Source organism: Agelaius phoeniceus, chromosome 3 (assembly GCF_051311805.1).
Source record: "Agelaius phoeniceus isolate bAgePho1 chromosome 3, bAgePho1.hap1, whole genome shotgun sequence".
NCBI classification, from domain to species: Eukaryota; Metazoa; Chordata; class Aves; order Passeriformes; family Icteridae; genus Agelaius; species Agelaius phoeniceus.
In genome coordinates this window covers 45,538,682-45,555,633 of record NC_135267.1, presented here as the reverse complement: position 1 = coordinate 45,555,633, position 16,952 = coordinate 45,538,682, and the positions used below count along the sequence as shown (strand labels likewise).

General features: G+C 42.5%; 1 protein-coding gene across 6 annotated transcripts in view; it reads right to left on the bottom strand.

Moving 5' to 3' along the window:
* The window catches only part of ADGRF5 (adhesion G protein-coupled receptor F5), a 41,095-nt gene that overhangs the window by 18,401 nt on the left and 5,742 nt on the right, over positions 1–16,952 (bottom strand). For 2 of the 6 annotated variants that reach the window (XM_054628605.2, XM_054628600.2), the window contains exons 2-6: positions 6,005–6,156; positions 4,744–4,887; positions 2,563–2,623; positions 1,835–1,999; positions 208–387 (exon numbers count right to left, since the gene is read on the bottom strand). In XM_054628605.2, coding sequence (XP_054484580.2) covers positions 208–387; positions 1,835–1,999; positions 2,563–2,623; positions 4,744–4,845 — 508 coding nt within the window. In that variant the 5' untranslated portion in view covers positions 4,846–4,887; positions 6,005–6,156. Of the gene's footprint in view, positions 1–207; positions 388–1,371; positions 1,658–1,834; positions 2,000–2,562; positions 2,624–4,743; positions 4,888–6,004; positions 6,157–15,806; positions 15,895–16,952 lie in introns of those variants that run through there. The other 4 variants (XM_077175163.1, XM_077175164.1, XM_077175165.1 and 1 more) reach the window with 4 other exon arrangements.

Genomic DNA, 16,952 nt, shown 5'->3' with positions numbered 1-16,952 from the left:
TATCTGCAAGTGTTTGGGTCAGTGTGGGCCCATATCACAAGGAGAAGAGCTTTAGACCATCTCTGCAGACTTTCCTCCACATTCACAGGCTGAGTGGTAGCCAGCTCAGTCCTGATGTGCTTTTTCATCATACCTTTCATCACTATTCTGACCTCTAAGCAGTGTGTGAGCTGCACAGCAATGAAGTTCTGCCCTGTATCTTCTCACCTTCAGTCTGGGGCTCACAGTAGGGTCCATAGAAAGGCATTTTCTGCATGTAGCCACAGGGCAGGGCTGGTTCAAGGCTCAGAGAAGGGCAGGGCATCACATCACTGCACACCGTGCTTGGCCAGGCATATCCATTTTCACAGAAACAGCAGCTGCTATTCTCACCACTGGGCAGGCAGACTGGAGTCAGACAGACAGAGAAATACCATGAGAATGGGAAATGGGGCATAGCATTGCAAGATAAATATCTACCTTTCTGTGTCTTCATGACAGGGATCTCTAAAAGTTGCCTTTCTTGTGAGTTCACTTGAATGATGCCAAAATGATGATCTGACAGCTTTCAAATTTTGTTCTAGTAATTGTAAATTACTAACAAGAAATGGGAACCAGACTGGCACAGGGAAAAGTCTGATCAATTGCTTTCAAGTAACTGAATGGAGATGTGAAGTCTGATCCTAAAAGTTTACCTGGCATACTGGCCAGGGTCCCATAATACTTTTCAGACTGAATGTTTTTAAGTCACTTGAGCTGAAAGCAAGTGTATAAGCTTTTAGAGATTGTAAGAGCAAGATCATTCAGAGTCCCAGTGGCTAATGAGCTGTTGTGTTCTGGTTGTTCTGTCCCCTGGCAGATGCTATGTGAGAGGAGGTAGCATAATCACTAAGTGCTTTAAAGCACTAAAAAAAAGAAACCAATCAAAAAAACCAAACCAAAACAAAAGCCAACCCAAAACTAAACCACCAAAACAAAAAAACCCAATCAACCAAACAATCAAAAAATCAAACCAAACCAAATAAAAAACAAAAAACCCAAACAAACAAAAAACCAACCAAACAAAACCAACCCCCCTCCTCAAAAAAAAAAAAAGGCAAAACAGAGCACATCACTGTAACATTTTCTGTTCTTAATGATCCATTGGCAAAGTAAGATATTAACAAATTGATTTTCACACATTACATCTGAGCCTGAAGGCCTTTATAAGATGCATTTGCATCTTGCTTTGGAAACTGCTGAACACTTCCTTTTGCTGCTTTATGGCTCAGTGATAAGAAGGTATCAAATCTCCTCTGCTGTTGTAAATGCTTGGTGTGCTTGTATATGCTCTGCTGTATTACTTGGACAGATGTTGCACAACCACAACTCGTGTAGTAAAACCTGTCTCACCCTGTAAGAATAGGTGAAGTGAGCTCTATTTCATGCAGCCTTTCTCTGTCAGGGTCAGAGTACAGCCTCTTACAGCCATCTATGTTCCAGAGAGAGGAGGAGGGAAGTAAACAGTCTGATAACTGCTGTCACAGCTTCCTGAAACTTGAAAGCAACTCAGACTGCTTGTTAGCCAAGCTGGAGCAAGATCCTTTGGCTCAGGCTTCCTCTGGCTTTGTCCCTTCCTTAGGAAAAGCATTCAGAGCTATTCCAAATGCCAACATTATATAAAGAGGAGTGGTGAGAGACAGATAACAAATATGTTGTTGTGTGCTACAGCTTCAGCCTTGCTGGGTCTTTCAGCAGGAGCAGAGATGGTTCAGTTTTGCTGATTCTGAAACATGATGGGTGGTAAAAGTGGGAGACATCAAATACTGACAAAACCCCACATTATCCAGAACAAACAAATCAATAACCAACCCACCTGTTGTAATGCTGATGTTTGAAACTGTTGTTTGTACATTTGAAATATTAATTGGAAGATCAATGTTTTTCAAATAGTGTTTGATTTGGTCCAGATAAGATGAATCCTGCAGGCTTACTTCAATGTCAAAAGTATGCTCCGGAAAGGGGAGGTCAAGAACAAACACTGAAAGAGAAATAGAATGAGACTGCAAAGCTGTGTTTGAGGGTAAATCACAAATTGATGGCCTCTAGCATTTGGGGTCTTTGATGCTATTTAATGGTAGCTTAGTGTGGCATTCTGCTTAGGAAATCTTCTTGCTCCCCACTCAGCAGATATTCTGCTTCTGTTCTATCTGCTCCTTGTCTGACAAAAGCCAGATTTCTCTGGTGTCAGAGCATAGGAAGCTGATACAAATGACATAATATATTCATAGAAGAGCTGTCTCATCCCTTCTCTCCTTAGAATCAGTAAGTTGATGGGTTGCCAACCACAGACTGAGCCATATAAGATTATCTTGTCTTTATCTCATCCTGTGAGTTTTCTCACTTTATCCTTCTGATTCTGTTCCCCATCCCACTGAGGGAGAGTGAGCGAGGGGAGCTGTGGTGCTTGGCTGGGGTTAAACCACAACCACACCTTGTCCTTGATGTTCCCAGCTCAGTACATCAGGAGGTACTGTCCCTGACAGTGATTTCACCCTGGGTCTACTGGAAACCTGCTCTGTTACCATATATTTGTGTACATACTGTTTCGCTTCTGCCTTTGCATCTCTGGGAAGAAGCTTTCTTGCCCTAGCGTGCTGTCAATCTGTGGGAAAAAAAAAAAAAAAAAAGGTGAAGCTCCATGACAATGACAAAGTGAAACTTCAGCTGCTGTTGTTGGCAAAAGAAATTAGGGAAGAAGATACTGACATAGATAATTTTTTCCCACTAATCTTGGCCTCAAGTCTCCAACCTCCCACCCCATCTTCCTCTTTAAACAGAAAATTTCTATCTTCCCAGCAGGGAAGGGTTAAGCACCAGCAAAGGGATGTACTGAGTTTGCAGATGCCTCTTTGCATGTCTCTGCAAGCCAGCTGTCCCAGTTCAGGAGGATTTTTGTGTCTGAGCCTCAAGACCTCCACGGGGCTGTCACAGAGCACTTAGTCCTGGGCCAGCCTTGTGAACTGCTTGGGAAACCTGGTCACTCAGCATTTGAATCCAGAAACTGGACTTTGATCACCTTTTGCTTTCCTCTGCAGCAGCAGAGCCAGGCTGAGCAGGAGAAGAAAGCGGACTGAAAAGCCTTGGCTCCAGCTCAGTTTCCAGGTCAGCTATTTTGGGGCCATCAGTAAGACACAGCTGACCATGGCAGGGGTTAGCACCATTTCACTCTGGCTGGGTTTACACAGGCTGCAGCCAAGTCAGATTCAGACCATCTTATCTTTTTTTTATCTGTGCCCTAAAAATACATTGGCACCACTGTTAGCAATAAAGGCTAAAGAACAAGCAAAGACTCAGGCAGGAAATTTGCAGCTTTGCCAGTTTCTTGGTTCCTACTGAAACCTTTATTTACAGAAAGGGTGAATAGCTTGGCAACTCTTGAGTCGTCTCTTTACATAAAGGAACCATCTGGTGTGTGATTAGAGCTGGGTTTTGTATCACAGCTGTGCTGGGGTGAAGCTCCACACACCCAAGGAGTGCTGGCACTTTTTGCACTGCTGGGATGTACCTTGGTTGGCTGCAGGAGTTACAGAAAGTGCCCTGTGACCCATGTCCTCCTCCAGGTTTGGACTCAGTGGTTTCCTCTTTCAGTTATTCTCCCAAACAATCAAAGGGTATTGCTAGGTTGCTAAATACTTCACATATTTCACACCATTAAGTAATGACTCATCTGCAGGCTGTCCCATGATCAGTGGTGCTAAAAAAAGGTGTCGCTTTTTTTTCATGAAAACTCCTAAGTGCTGAGATGAAGACTCAGCTTGAAAAATCAGAACAAATTAGATATTTGGCCACTGTTAGACATCTGCTGAAGCACAAATGGAGCTGCTGCAACCAGACATATCCTGTTTTGCCAAAGGAGGGGGTAGTGGTAGAAAGAGCTTAAGGAGTTCCCACCTTTCTCTTCACATTTCCTTTCCTTTTTTTTCAACTTTCTCAAAGAAGGAGGTTCTCCATTTGCTCACAATGGAGAAGATAAAAGAAGTATTGTCTGGCCTAATACTTATTGTGATGACCAAGAATTGGTAGATTTACCAGATTATATTTACTTCCATTTGGTTAGAACCTTGGTTTCTCTGTTCTTCTTTTGTCTTTTTTTGTTAGGGAAAATTTTTCTTTTTTTGTTAGGGAAAACTGTGCAGAAACTGTCTGTTAACAAACACAGGATGAAGCACAAAATGGCTTTCCATACTTCATACTGTTGGTGAAACAGAAAGGATCTGTGAGGATTATTGTAAAAGTGGGAAACAAAGTAAAATCTCAGTTCATGGGCAATATCTAAACACAAATCATCCAGGAGTGGAGTTTTGGTCATGTGCACTTGTCCTGCTGTTGAGACAGTCCTGCCACCAACCTGCAAATATGTCACTTCTAGATATATTTGGTTCCTCTCTCCTAGGATGGGTGAATTCCATCCAGGAGCAGTGCCCCCATATATGTTATGTAGACTTAGCTCCAGGGACAGTAACTGAAACTCCTTGCAGACCAACATAGTGAGAAACAAGATGTGTTTTATTCAGTGCCTTCTGGAGAGACTTTAAACTGGGAAACATGAAGAGCCCAGTTTTGGATTTCTCTACCTCTTTTATATACTCTGGGTTCAGATTCCCCCCTCCCCCCAAATATTATTCTGATTTCTTCCAAGGTTTTGTGGGTGTAAAGAAGAACATCAGGCTGATACAAGCAGAGATCCAATGAAAACCAGTGGGGGTGGGGAAGGATACTCACTACGTAGGACAATGGATAGAAGTTTGAGTGCTGTGGTGTCTGGCAGCAGGCTGAGACCAGCAGGAAGAGGCAGTGGAGACCTGTAGTTGTTGGGGATGGCATTTTTCCTGGTGACTTTGCTCTCCAGCCTGAAGTCAGCTGTACCTACTCAAAACAGGAGAAAGAAATTGTTTGAAGAAAGCAGAGTCCTGAGCAGATTCCTATCAGGGACAAAGGAGGTGCTGGAAATCTGCCATGACAAAAGTTGACTTTGGATCTTCAAATATCCCTCTTGGTGGTACTTGGGAAATGCACTGCCAGGAGATGAGGGAGCAATAAGGAATGTTGCTGCAAGTCAGGGCCTGTCCTCTTGCAGCAGGGAGAGCTCTGCTACTGGCTGTATCCCACTCTGGAGAGGGTTGTAGCATCACCATGGGCTCAGGTACAGATGTCTGTGTGTCTGTTACCCCTTGGCTAGCAATGGACACAATGAAGAGTGGCATCTCCTGGAAACAATCTGTGTTATCTTGAGGTTTTAGCAAACTTCTCCATTAATTGCACTGAAGTTAACTAATAAGTAAACTAGAATCTAAGGACCATGTCACACAAGAATATAATGTGGTGTCTGAAATCACACACACACATATCCACACCCCAATAACATTTTCTACCTCATTAATTCCTGAGCTAATTTAGTCACACAGCAGACTGGATGATGAAACATAAAGGGAGAGGTAAAACATTCATGGACCCTTATAACAAGTGCTAACACATTTATGCAACCAAGAGGAATAGAGAAAGGGAGGTGAAGAATCCATAAAGGATAAATATTTTGCTGTGAATATGCACTTTCTGGTTATTCCAAACAAAGCACTTTCTCAGTTCCAGAATTAACAACTAGTAGAGAGCTAAAGAAAAAGAGAAGAAGGCAGAACCCAAGAGGATTGTGAAGATCATTTTAAGCACTGAGGAAAGACTCTAAGCACAGTACTGGACAGAGCCTGAGTGGATAACGTCAGTTCATTATTAGAATCATGAACTCTGGTAAAATTACAATCTTTTCACATTGAAAAGGCTGTTCATCCAAACTCCAGTTTTGCAATGCAGTGAGTCACTAGGGGAAAACAGAAAAATCAACACCTCCTGAGATCAGGGGCTGCCTATTGCAACCATCATTTATCAGAACTGATGCTCCCAGGCAGGCTGGGGCTTTGCTGGCACTTTCCTGCTCTGATGAGTCCATGACAGAAAACAACAATATGAACATGATCTGTGGTCTCACCTTGTGAATTGGAAGAGGATGGCAAAGAGTTTATAGCCAAGCATGTACTTGATGTCACCAATGTGGGGGCCCAGCAGGGATTTGTGACTTTTCTCACCAATTGTGGTTCTTAGAGAGATCCATCTGGAGTGGGACTTCACCTGGGTACTGACCTGGTTAAAAGATAGGAGGCAAAAGTAGGGATAAATTATTTTCTTTTCCAATACAGAGATGTTATCACCAGAGCTCTGCAGGAATGAGGTGTAAGCCTGTACCTTACTCTCTGTTCTCAAGTGATGTGGAAAAGGCAGTGGTCAGTGATGCAACACCATGGAAAATTTTACTTGGTTGAGACTAACAAAAGCAAAGTCTGCCTGTGAAGATCTGCATTGGGGTCACAGAAGACTGAGTGACTTGATCATGAAATTCAGAACTCAGAAATGTAAGGTAGAAAGAAATGATCATGACAGTCTGTATTCTGTGATGGAACTGACAATTACTGAACTGACAATTACCACTCAGAAATGGGATCTGAAGAAAATGTCAACTGAATTCTGAGGTGCAACTAAAGAAGGAAAATTAATTTTAAGATATTTTAGGATATTAATGGAGGGAAAAAACCAAAACCAAAACAAAAAACCCCAAACCTCCAAACCAACATAAACAAAACAAAAACAAAACAAGAGTAAATAAAACCAAAATAGAATAAATAAACAAAGAAAAAACACCCTCTTTTATCTACACATCTGAGCTAACACAGTATAGCTGCTCTTATACTCCTCTACGGGAATAACCAGAAAGGGAATCACAGTTACTCAGAGTATCTTCCTACCCCACTCCAAAATCAATTAAAATAAAAGAGTGTTACAGATTTTTTTTAATCCAATCAATGAATGGCTAACAGAATTGGGGGGAAAAATGTAGAGAATTTTTTTCAGTTTCTTTGGCATGTCTGTCACTATATCCAGAATTCTACAAAAGAGACTATTTTCCTATTTTGAAGGCATCATCCACTTGTAACAAACTCAAGACTTCCATGGATCTGGCTGATCCCAAGATCACAATTGATTAAAGTGGATCATAAGGGAAACATTATAAGCTGTGACATAAGTTCTTGAGATAGTGATATGACTTAATAATTGAAGCACTAACTAAACAAAGGTCTCTGGTAACTTTGTATATTCAGGATATTCTCAGAACATATGGTAAAAAAACTTAATCTGCACAAAGAGTTTCTGTTACACCAGTAACAGGTTAATGAAACAGATAATAGAAAGGCAAAAGGGTCATTAAACAAAATTTATGATGAGAGTAAACAACATCTGGCAGAGTTTTGCATCTATCTTTTGCCCTGCTCCCCAACTTGCCTTCATATTCAAATGTTGTGTGTCAGCCTCTATTTTCAAACACATCTTCTGTGTGACTTTATGCAGCTGATCCCAAACACTCTGTTAACTGTACGTGTCAGACACTACATAGAGGACAACTCATGTAAATGAGACCTGGGCTGCTACTCAGGCTTTGGTAGCTATTTAAAGCTCCAAAACATTCCAAGCCAGTATCTAGAAAACCAGAAAACCAACAAACAAGTTGCAAATGGGGAAAAGTATTAAATGTTCTTCTCGAGCAATGTGGGTATTCTCTTTGTTTATTTAATTTCTCAATGAATAAAGCATTGGTGTAAAACTTTTAGTGAGCAAATTCTCAAGTATCGGTCTGCCTTCAGTGGGCAAAGCACATGTGCAGACACATTCCTCATTTCTCATACAAATTGTCTCCTGGGAAACAATAAGTATCTTCAACTTATAAAGACCCAGAGAGATAAAGAAGTCCAGATTTGCTACGAAATGCTCATTCTCCACAGCACTCAGCCTGGAAAATATTGTTTGAAGTTAATACTAAAATGCTGAGGATTCCTAGAGGTAAATAGCAAGGTCTCATTTTAACCCAGGACATAAAGGAGATACACGACCTTCTTATTAATTTTTCTCTGAACTTTTCTTTTTCTTGAATGCTGTAAAATAATTACACCTTCTCTTGCAAATCCACCCAGCACAACAGTCACCATCACATATTTTAGAAAATAAAGACAACACCCAGAGATTTAGTATGATTTACCTTCTCAGGTGGTTCAAAGAGAAGATCTTCTAATTAGGTTCATCTTAAACATCACCTGCTTTCCACCATAGCCCAGTCTGCTCTCTCAAAGAAATATTAAACCACAGGAACTTTTATAATTAATTGAACAAGTTATTGCTGCCCAGAAAAGAAGTTGCCTCTAGAGCCTGCACTCAAATTTCAAGTGTGAGACTGAGCAGATATGCCACTGCAGAAAACCCACAAGGCATTTTAAGAGGAGATATTTCCTGATACCATTCATCAGATTGTACTCATTATTTCCCCCTGCACTGATCTGAGTCCCTCAGTGTCTTATCTGCAGATTAGTGGACTAACTTGTTCCCCTGCTGTTACTCACCTTCTTTGTTCTAACAAAAGAGGGTGTTGAGGACTGAAAGCAGCAAAATCATGTTTTGTAGCTATGGCAAAATGTCTGTGGGCTATGACTTAAACTCTAAAGGAGGAAATCCCTAAAATTTTCCTACCTGAGCTGGCAGCCTGCTTGCTGGACCTGGAAGGCTCTGTGGAGACACATTTATGCCCTTGGAGAAGCTGCACAGAGATGCAGACCTGTGGCTCTGATGGCTATGGGAATTCCCAGAAAGCAGGGGAAATTCTGATGTGTTATGGATGTTCCTACATTGAACAATATCTGAGCCAAGAACACACAAAAAGGGGACATCTGTCCAAGTAACAGTGGAACTCTTGTCCCTACAGTGTTTGATAACAGTTGGTTTATCAATGGAATTTGTTTCCACAGCAGTGTGTGAGGCAGTGACTGACTGAGCTCTGTGGAAACCCCTGGGATTAAGTTCATGTTGTGGGGGAATTATTTTTTAAACACTGATTCATTCAGGAGACAGGTCTGTTTCCTTTTCTGCTCACCTGCTGTTCTCTGCAAGGTGGTGAGTCAGACCTCAGCTGTTTGCAGCAGTTTTAAGGTGATTAAATTGGCATGACTGATGCCCTGGTTACCCTTACAGCATGTCTTTGTCTTCACTGTTGTGGTGCCATTGGTCTGATTTATTGCCCACTCAAGCTGGTTCAGGAATCTCAACAAGTAGAAGTCCAAGGCTACATCTACAGTACTTAAATGCCACCACCTCTCTCTCTGTAGACTGGTTTTATTGATGGCCTTGGCCTTCCAGATTCTCACTCAGTTTAACTCCCTGTCCCTGCAGAAAACTAAAGCAGCAATAAGGTGTCCAGCTAACTTTTATCTGAGTCTGATCAGCTTAGAGAACGTCTCAGTTAGTGCCAGAGCCAGAGCAAGAAGAGGAGCACCTAAGCAGCCCCAAGCAGGGAAGGGAGATGGAACAAGGGTTGGCAGACAGGGCAGGAGGGTAAGGACAAGGAGGACCCTTTCCTTTCTGCCTTGGCAAGCTGCTCAACACGAGTTCATGCTCTATCCCTAGAGAAAAAACTGATCATTTTCTCCCAAAATTGCTCCCTTGGCTGACTGCTTGTAGGTTTGAATGATCAGCAGTGCCAGTGCAGAGGCTGAGATGAAGAGGCTGAAGAATTGGCTTAGGCTGAGTCACCTGTGCCTGTGGTGGAGTCACACTTTGCACATTGTCAGGCATTGACTAGAAAACTGGTCTGTGTTAAACCCGCTTTCCCCAAGCTTTTGTGTTTTGTTTTTTTGGTTGGGTGGTTTTTTTTTTTTTTTTTTTTTTTTTTTTTTTTTTTGTGGTTTCATTTGTGATTTTTTTTTTTGTTTTTTTTTTTTTTTTTTTTCCCCAAAAATTTTAGGAAAGAGCATCTTGGGGTGTGAGAATGGGAAAGAATGTCAGCAAGGCTTTCTTAAAAGAGAGTTTCTGCTCAAGGCTTATCATCAAGCTGCAGCCTAAAGGTATGAGAAATCTTGGTTTACTTTGCAGGAGAATGTGAAAATTATACAATGTCAGAGGATTAGGTATGTAATCAACTTGGTATGTGAGCACAGGGGATGTCCTGATTGTCCTGATGTTTTTTCCTGTACTCATTCATCACATACTGTCATGTCACCAGAAACTGTGAACTTCCTGGATTCTAAAGTCTCAACCCCACAACATTTTTATTTAAACATTTGAGTCTGCCATTAGGCTTCACAGGCTCAAGAAAGCAAGAGTTGTGCTAGAGGACACTTGCTCTATCCAAACCAGGGCAGAGCTACAGGGATCCTGTAATTCACTGGAAATGTGTTGTTGCAAAACCATGTGAACACATTTCATCTGTCACGAAAGACAGGCCAGGGTAAGGTTCCCACACAGCTGCACCCTGGGAGATACTGTTCAAAGAGAAAGCAGATGTGGAAACAACTTAGAAATGAAGCTGTTGCAGCTCTCTTGACTCACCCTTCCTCATTCCAGTCCTGGACATACCCCCTTCAGTCTCATGTCTAGAAATTAATCTCAGCAATTTGTGTAATCAAACCCCACAGTCAACTGCATCCAAATGCAGAAAAAAGATTCCAGAACCTCTCAGAAACTGGAAGCAACACTGCAGATTCTTACACCATCTGATATTCTTGAGTCTGAATTTTGTGTGTTCAAATACCCAAAATTGTGTTTTTAACATGTGAGGACAGAGTGAATCCCAAGTATATTGGAGCTAATAGGTAGCTTACTTTGAGATAACAGTTTTTGAGATGAATCTGACAATGCCTGGGGCTTCATTTATTATCTCTATCTGTTTTAGATAGTTTTGCTCATCTCAGTCTTGCAGAAATTATTCTGAAGGGAGTCCTAAGAATTTGCTATCTAAATTCACTCACTGTAACAATGTTGAAAATGTGGGTTTTTTTTGTTTTTTTTTAGCAAACATTTTTAATTGGAGACCTGGGAGGTAACAAAAGTGCACTGTGTGATGCTGTTGATGTTTTGGCTGGAGCCCTGTGTCCGGATATTGCTGTATTGGAGAGCATCCAAAGGAGAGCTAAGACAAGAGCATTGTATAACCTCAATGACAAGAGCCACAATCTCATGAACAGGCTGAAGGTTGTTCAGATTAGATAGGACAAGGCTCAGGTATGGACACAATAACAGTTTGTTCCTTGAAAAAGGACTGACATAGATGTTCACAGCGGCAGCTGGCTGAAGTCACACAATCTGAAGCAAAAGTAAATATGCTGCTGATTATGGAAAATATGTAATTATAACATTTAGAAGCACAAAATTAGGCTACCCAGGGTGGCTGCAAAGTTTCCTTCAGCAGAGGTTTTTAAGAAGAGGCCATACAATTGCTGACATGGAGGAGAGGCTTTGATTCTGCTTCCATGTGGGTTTGTGGCAGTGGGTTGATGGGTAGATTGTTTGGGGATCTGTGTTCTCAGAGCTGTGTTTGGACTGACCAGGGCAATGATTGTTCCCCTGTGCTTGACACTGGTGAAACATTAAAAATCCTGTGCTCTGTTTGGGGTCCCTCATGACAGGAAAGCCACTGAGGTCCTGAAGCATGTCCAGAGAAGGACAACAGAGATGGAGAAGGGTCCGGAGCACGAGTATGGTGAGGAGCAGCTGAGGGAGCTGAGGGAGCTCAGCCTGGAGAAAAGGAGCCTGAGGGGGACCTTCTCACCCTCTACAACACCCTGACAGGAAGGTGAAACCTGGTGGATGTTGGGCCCTGCTCCCGAGTAACAAACAACAGGACAAGAGGAAATGGCCTCAAATTGCTCCAGGGGAGGTTTAGATGGGACATTTAGAAAAAGTTATTTGAGGAAGGGGTGGTCAAGCAGTGGATCAGGCTGCCCAGGGCAGTATTGGAGTCAGCATCCCTGGAGGTATTTAAAAGATGTGCACATGTGGACTTTAGGGACATGTTTTAGTGGTGGATTAGCAGTGTTGGCGTAATGGTTGGACTCATGACCTTAGAGTTCTTTTCCAATCTGTTATTCTACCTTATCCAGGTTTAGGCATTCCTTTCTTGACCTTTGCAGCACAATATTCTCACAGGTTTAAGCAGAGAGGAAGTAAACTGTACCTATCAAGGGTTTCCCCAAAACAATATTTCCAGAGGAGGGCTATGGTTCACACCTTTTTCTACATCAGCTCACACCAGCTCACATTTTCCATCCTTGTTTGTGCAGTATTTATCTTTCCTTTTGACCTATGATTATGCCTTTAGATTCCTCTATTCCTCTGTCAGCCTTCCCGTGAATTGTTGATGACCTTTTTACATAGCCAAATAATCTACATGGAAAATGAAAATAATTTAGACCCAGCTATCTGAGGATCAGGCTCAAATCATACCATGACCACACAGGACTTCCTGCAAGGAGAGAACAACTCTCTAGGACTCATGTTTGCAGGGCACAGTAGCTGAAATAGCAACCATTTAGCTGGATAACTGGGAGCACAGAGAACACTGCCCAGCTGAATGTCCAAATTATCACATTCTCCATGCATTCCTAATACTCTGAGAGCAGCCAAAAGAAGTTTCTGTGAACATTTTTAACACATTCTGGACAGTGCCAGCCAGTCCTGCAATGTTTTCATAGCCCTTCTGGCACAGTTCACAGTTGGACATACTGCTTGTCACTGGAGAACAGCAATCTGCCAGATCAGTGAGGGCATTCTTGCATGAATAAGCATCAACTGCCACAGTCACTGGCTAAGCATTATTTCAGGGAAGGGGGAAGGTGAGAACCAGCCTGGAACATTTGGAGAGGCATGAACACTGCCCTGGTTGCTGACCAGCCGTACAGCTGACCCCTTTGGGAAGGTACCACACCAAGGCTGGACCTGTGGCCAGCCTCTCCCATGGGGTTGGGTGACAATACATCTGCACTTACAGCCACATCACTGTGTTAGGACAGAAAGGGCATCTTTGGCAGGGTGGTGATGTCCCCAGAATTCTTGGGGATGGTCCTGTGCACAGCCAGGAGCTGGACTCAATGATCCTCATGGGTCCCTTCCAACTCAGCTTCTACTGTGATTCTGTGATAGTTCATGGCTTCTGTGGCCTTGGCAGTGTAGCATGATAAAGACACCTGGGTTCTGCCAGAACCAGAAATAACATGCTGTTGGCATTCTGTATAATCCCTTGCAGCAGGGCTGCCTCTATAGACATTCTCTCAGACCTGGGGGTCCTTATTTGGGTTCCTTTGCTCAGGTAACCTCTGTTCACTCAGAGGGACCTGGCCTATTCCACCTTATCCTTCTGTCTGACTCACCAACTCTGTCTCTTACAGGCAGACATATTTGTAAGCTTTTCTTATCCTGCCCGTCATGTCTTTTTTCTAGAATCTTTCTGACAACATTTCTCATTTGATCATAGACTTAATAAAATAAAAAGATTTCCTGGTTCTGGATTCATCTTAAGCACAATATCCAGCTCCTAAGCTCCCCAGTACAAGAGAGACTCACTGAAGTGAGCCCAGCAAGAGGCCATGAAGATGATTAAGAAGTCGGAGCATCTGTCATACCCAGAGAGGCCAAGAGAGCTGCTTAGCCTGGAAAAGGAAAGGCACAGGGGGATCTTGTCAATGTCTAAAAATAACCAATGAGGGGACCTAAAGATACACCCACCCTGGAGTGGGTACTCTGGTAAGAGGTTATAAATGCAGAAGTGGAAACAAGCAGTTCTGTTTTAGAAGACACAGAGTTATGCTTCCCCATGCAGCCATCCCACATAAAAGTATCTTTTTCCTGTTGGCTGTAACCTTTCTATATGCTGTGTCTGGGAAAGCTGCCCCTCTTCTACCGAAATGGAGATGAATACACCTTTGGCATCAGCAGGAAGAAGAAAACAACCAACCTTGCAGGCACAACACATCTTCAACCAGCAGTTCTTTGTGAGGTGGATATTAGTCCACAGCCTCAGTTCTTGGCCCTCTGCTCTGGCTGTGAGACATGTCCTGGGTCACTGAGGCCAAGAGCTCCCTGTGTGGTCAGGCAGACATATTCTGTTTTAAAGCCTCACTGTAAAAGCCCTCAACTCTGTGCTTTTTACTCCTTTATTCACACTGAGAGACCATTCTCCCCCCTTTCTAATGGGCTCTGCTAGCTTAATGTCCTAAACAGATTTGCCCTTGGTTGAATCCTGGGACTGTCTAGCCCAGTTGGTTCTTATCCAGCAAGGGCTATAGCAGAGGCCCTTGGAAAGAGTTTTACAAAAATGAAGTAAGTTTGCAGCAGCTCATCTTCAGAATGTTATTTCCACTTCTGGCTATCAGAGCTACAGGGATTTCTGGAGGCCAAGGCAGGTCATTGGTGTTTAAGAGCCCTAATGGCATTTTAAGATAAATGAAGTAAATTACAGGAAAATCTGTGAAAGTGTGCAGAATACATAATTTGCAGGAACAAGGAGGTCTAAATTCCTTTGCTTGCTTTGAATCTACCACTCATTAGGGTCAAGTTTGATCCTTAATTGTCAAACTAGATAGCACAAATTTTTCCATGGCCTCTTACACCGTATGTCACTTTTACATTCCCCATCAGCTATTGAGGACGAAGAGTCCTGTGCCATTTTAGCACAGCAGTCCTCCTTGCCTCTTTGGTACTTGTTCTGTATCTTTCCACTTTGGCTGGATTTTTTTTTTGTAACATAGTTAAGCTCAGTTACCCCCATGCCAGCATTTTCCTGTGACTTGAACAACTCTGCCTCCCTCTAGGTATTTTGGATGAAGCCTATGGTGTTGTGAGATCTGTGGGGGTGAAGGATGCCTGGAGAGAGGAACCTGGAGCTGCTACAGGTTAGAAGGTGTGAAAGGGGAGATCTGCTGCTGGCACAGGCACAGTTTGGCTCCATGGCTGCCCAGTAGCAGCTGAATCTTGGTTACCATTTGCAAACAGCTAAGGAACATTTTCCCAAAGTCTTGAACTCTGGGGCTAAAGCCTTGTTTTCAGTGCCTGTCCAGTTTGTTATTCCTCAGCCACAACAGAAGAGTTTTCCTTTCTCTGCATAAAGCATGACCTTTGGGTAGTGCGTAATAAGTTGGATGATCAGACAATGTTTGTTTCAGACAGAAAACACACAATGCCTTTAAGAAACACACACCCAGGCACAACAATATTTCATGGGAGAGTTGGCTGAAAGGGAAAGGGGGGACAAGGGAAGTTGCACTGACCTTAGATAACACATCTGAATGAGAACAAAAATAAAATAAACAGAAATTAATCAAGGACACAAAACTGAACTGCTTGGTGATAAGGATTCAAACAGGCAATAAACAAGCTGTGGCATGCTTTCTTTGTGATGGTTGTGGAGCTGTGTTATTCCAGCTCTGTGCTTAGCATGGTGCAGGGGGCTGAGTTTGATGGGGTGCTCAAGGATCTCTCAGACATGAGCAGAGGTTTTATTTTCTGCGGGAATAGAGGGGTAATTCTTATTTTTGTTGGTTTTGTGCAAATAAATGTCATGGCACTCATAAGTAAAGGGATGAATGTTCCCCATGCCACATGGCATGTTAATATGCCAGACTGAAAACAGTGATAGCTGCAACCAAAGTGAAATGGCATTTAAATCAGCACTTTACGGGAAAAAGAAAGCCTTGCCTAATTCTTGTCTTCTTCCTGATTGTTCTTTCTCACTTCCACTTGTGTTTTTCTCTACTCCAGCTAAGTCCTCCTCCTTGAGCTTCATGTTGGAGTTTTGTAGAGAAGGAACAAAGAAAAAAAGAAAAAAAAAATTCTTGCCAATTAATTCCACCCTCCTATTTCAGCCCTTTGTTGCAGCTGGGTACCACATGTTTGGAAAGACTGTGGAAAAGCACACACCAGCTCACCTCTGATAACTGGGATGGAAGAAGAGATGTACCCATGAACCTTATCTTCTCCTTGTGCTTTTTGGAGCATCTGCAGTGGGGTGCAGGCCTAATTCACAGTGAGAAGTAACACAACAAGATATTTGAAGCTCAGGACTGTAGTAGTACTGGGGAAGGAGGAACTTGCCAGGTACTCCCATATCAATGTAGTGAAGAGTGAGGTCTCACAATATGCATTGCAGCACTGGAATTTCCATGGGCTGCAATGAGTTTTGGATTGGGTCCCTGAGTCAGGCCAGACATGGGTTACTTCTATAGACTAAAGTACTAGAAAGTCTGATGACTGCATGCTTCCTGCTCATTTCATTTTATTAACCTCTTGATTTTTTTCCTGTTATTACTGCAGCTGGCTGTGTAGGAAGCTCCTGTAAGTTGTGTAGGTGTCAGCCTTTTGGAGTTTGTACAATAGCGCTCTGGACAGAAGGTGTTTCCTGTCTGAGGGCCTGGCTTGTCACACCTAGCAACAAAAAGATGGAAGTACAAAATAGCACCCACGTTTTGCACATAGAATCATATAGATGGAGGGAAATCCCTCAAACCAGTGAAGGCAGGTCTCTGTTGTCCATATCTCTTAATTGCCTTCTCTTATGATGAAGCCTGAGAGAAAAAAATAATTGTTTCTATTTTGTTCCACTGATTTCATTTCCAACCTTACTATTTTTGTAGTGATCTGTCTTTCAGAGCACGGGAGAACTCAGAAAGGCTAAAAAGTGCTACTATTTATCTTCTTGGAAGGCTGCACCTGTCCATAATATTTTCAAATTTTTCTCAGTCTGAAGATAAGCATGTCTAAAATCTATTATTCATTAAAGTCTTCTGAACACTAGTAAAACAAACAAGTCCCATCTGTGTTGATGATACTGTGGCTTGATCTTGCGTCTGATGCCAAGGATGAAGATGCTTATCTTCAGACTGAGACCAGGGATGATCCAGACTTGTGAACCCCTGTGGTGCTTGTTGGGTTTACATTGCATAAAAACACAACATTGCAAAGACAAGCTAAACCTGATGACAGGTTTGACCATGAGATACAGCACCAAGGAAGGGCATTTCTCCAGCCACAGGGTGCCTTTGGAGAGCTTAGACAAGCACCTGCCATGAGATGTA